Source organism: Mesocricetus auratus, unplaced genomic scaffold, assembly GCF_017639785.1.
Source record: "Mesocricetus auratus isolate SY011 unplaced genomic scaffold, BCM_Maur_2.0 Super-Scaffold_15014, whole genome shotgun sequence".
NCBI lineage: Eukaryota > Metazoa > Chordata > Mammalia > Rodentia > Cricetidae > Mesocricetus > Mesocricetus auratus.
The window spans coordinates 5,725,691-5,729,227 of record NW_024429186.1 but is presented as its reverse complement, the minus strand read 5'-3'; the positions used below and the strand labels follow the sequence as shown (position 1 = coordinate 5,729,227).

At 45.6% G+C, this 3,537-nt stretch overlaps 1 gene segment (V, D, J or C); it reads right to left on the bottom strand.

The window, feature by feature from the left end:
• Nucleotides 1–1,429: 1,429 nt before the first annotated feature.
• LOC101823179 lies at nucleotides 1,430–2,280 on the bottom strand. The segment is given in 2 exon segments: nucleotides 1,430–1,982; nucleotides 2,081–2,280. Coding segments are annotated over 2 exon segments (375 nt in total).
• Nucleotides 2,281–3,537: the final 1,257 nt, after the last annotated feature.

Here is a 3,537-nt window from a genome sequence, read left to right as displayed (position 1 = left end):
TGGACTCTTGTGGGAGGGCCTAGGCCCTGCCCTGGATGAAATGGCAGACACTGGAGATCCACCATGGAGGGCCTCATCCTCTCTAAGGATCAGATAGAGATTGGGTGGGGACTTGCGGGGCATTGTGTGGAAATTGGGGAAGGCGGGGAGGGAGAGGTAGCTGGGATTGACATTGATTCTAACTTAAATTTTTAAAAAAGAAAAGAAAAACAAAATGAGAAATGTAATATTGTAATATGATTGTTTGAATCAAGGTGTCATATATACTACATAAGAAGTTACCATTGTGCTGAATCACAGCATTAGATGAGAACTTTATAAAATATTCTGTTTTAAATATGTGTATATATTTCTGTGTGGGTAGTGATCTCGGAGACCAAGAGGGGCGACAGGTTCCTCTAGACTGTCACTGGTTCTGAGCTGCCCTGAGTCTAGGGCTCACAATCTCCATGTTCTTTTGTTTCTTCAAGACCTGATGCTGCTCACCACACATAATTATGTCTGCACTGAGTGATGATCTGCACTTTGTTCAGGTCAGATACCCTTACAAATTTAAAAACAACTTTAACAGGGCTGTAAAAATAAGTATGCAGTTCAAGTTCTTGCCACACAGCAAGGCTTGGGTGGGATCTACACTCAGAACTTAGATCTTCATGACAAGAAAAATGCCAGATGTGGCAGTGAACAAGTTATTGCATCTAAGTGAAATGGGGACAGCATAATCACTTGGACTCACCGACCAACCAGTGTGGTCAGTTGGTCAATTCCAGGCACAGTTATAGAGCTTGTCTCAGATAATATGTGCAGACTGATAGAATCATATGTCCACACACACACGTGCATACACACACATGAACTAACACATGCACACACGCATGCATATAGGCGCCCACAAGTATGTGCACACAGGCATGCACTCACACACATGTACACACATGCATACACACAGTTGTACACATACACACAAGCATACTTGCACACACATGCAAACATACATAGTTACACACAAACTTACACACGCGTAGGGAGTGATATAAATATCTGTAGCATTGACGACTCCCGTGTAGGTATGTTCACATGTACCTAGAACATATAGTGGATAAACAGTGAGAGAGAGGAGACTTTCGCTCTTTGGGGAACTGTAGGGAGAGACAGTACGTACCCGTAAACACAGCTATATGGGACTGGTCAGCGCCATGGAAACGTAAAATTTTTCCTTACACACACACACACACACACACACACACACACACACACACACACACACACACGTACATACAATGGGACAGAGAAAGACGGAAGGCCAAAAGAACAGAGGGGGCTGCAGAGGGAGAGAGGAAGATGGAGACGAGAGAGGACGAGAGGAGAAAAAGGAATAAAGGCATAGAGGTGAGGGAAGAAACAGTAAAATAAATTACAAAAACACTGATTCCAACGGAAAATGTATAATAGATATTAGGGCTCTTGTTGAATTACTACACATTACAACTGTAGAGAGAAGCGCTGAGTGTGGTGTGGAGAGGAAGCCTTGACAGAGAGGAGTCCAGCCCGGTTTGCCTGTCTGAACAGGCTCCTATGTGACCAGAGCTTTCTGGGCTCTGATCGCCCCCTGCTGGTTCCAAATTTCCTACAGGGAGGTTTGTGTCTGAGCTCTCAGCAGTGTTCACTCACTGTGTCCCTTGCACAGTAATACATGGCTGTGTCCTCAGACTTGAGACTGTTCATTTGCAGGTACAGGGTGTTCTTGGCATTGTCCCTGGAGATGCTGAACCGGCCCTTCACCGCGTCGGCATACTTGATGGTACCACTGCCAAAACTAATGTATGCGACCCACTTCAGCCCCTTGCCTGAAGCCTGGCGCACCCAGCTCATCTCGTAGCTACTGAAGGTGAATCCAGAGGCTGCACAGGAGAGTTTCAGGGACTTTCCAGGCTGCTCTAAGCCTCCCCCAGACTCCACCAGCTGCACCTCACAATGGACTCCTGCAAACAGAGAATTCTAGTCAGAAAACTGTCATAGAAGCTAATGTTTCCCTTTTTCATGTCCACAAAACAAACAGTATCTCCTCTCTACTAATTACCTTTTAAAAAAAGAATAAGACAAAGCCACATAAGCCTCGAGTCCATGATGAGTGGCTTGTGTTAAGTGCTGATCACAGAATGGGAGGACCCAGGAATCCAGATCTGGGCTCCTCTGCCAGAGCTGCAGGGTCAGGGCAGGGCTGGCTTTCATGGGCACAGAGGAGCCTTATTTGCATGTCTTCCTGCTGTAGGAGGCTCTGGAGTTGGACCTGGTAAGAGGGCAGTGCTCAGAGCAGACATAAGACATCAGACACACAAATGGCAATTCGGTAAAATGACAGAGTAAATTATCACTGGCTGTGTACTTTATTTTCATATAAAGTATTCACCACATTTTATTTACTTCCTTTTTCTTTTTTATCTTTTCTAAAGTGTTCTTTTTTAAATTGATTTTTATTTAAATTAAAAACAATCTTATTTTACATACCAATCGCATTTCCCTCTCCCTCCTTTCCTCACATTCCCCCCACCAGCCCCTGCATCCTATAATCCCTCCATCTACTCTCCAGGGTGGGTGAGTCCTCTCAAGTGGGGTCTGTCACATCATTTGTGGCAGAATCCAGGCCCGCCCCCAAGTATCTAGGCTGAGACAGTGTCCCTCTATGTGGAATGGGCTCCCAAAATCCATTTGTACACTAGGGATAGACATTGGTTCCACTGCCAAAGTCCCATAGACTGCCCAGGCCTCCCAACTGCCTCCCACATTCAGGGGTCCTGGTTTGGTCCTATGTTGGTTCCCCAGTTGTCAGACTGGGGTCTATGAGCTCCCACTTGCTCAGGTCAGCTGTAATCTATGGAACTTTGGGTAGTATTTATCCCTGGCAAACAAATGGATTTTGGCTGCCCACACCACAATGAGGGATACTGTCACAGCCTGGACTCTTGTGGGAAGGCCTCAGCTCTGCCCTGATGAAATGACAAACTCTCGAGATCCTCCATGGAAGACCCCACCATCCCTGTGCATGGGAAAGGAGATAGGGTGAGGGACTGGGGGGCCTGGTAGTGTGTGGGGGGAGGAGGGGATGGAGAGGGAGTTGGGATCGGCATGTGGAGCAAGGTTTTCTATTTTAAATTGAAAAATCTTTTAAAAATGATGTATGGAGGTACAGTGGGCATACAGTAATATCTGCTTACTATCGCGTGTCTTGTTGAGATCTCATGGGAGTAAGCATCCATGAAGCCACTATACTGTAAGACTGAAAAACACCCCCTGAATTTTCTGTCAATATGCCCTTACATAACTACATTAGCCAATTTGGGGCATATGTACTGACAATGTTTACGCTTGTGAATAAGTTCTCCTGGCCTTTTCCCCTTAGAAATAGGTTTGCTGGATTTCTGTAATGACAGTAGATCCTCTACCTCTCTCTGTTTAACATCCTGATGGGTGGTTTTTTCCAGGCTTTTGCTTTCACACTGCCTGTGTTTTCGATGGTTTGTTGTCTGTTTTACACAG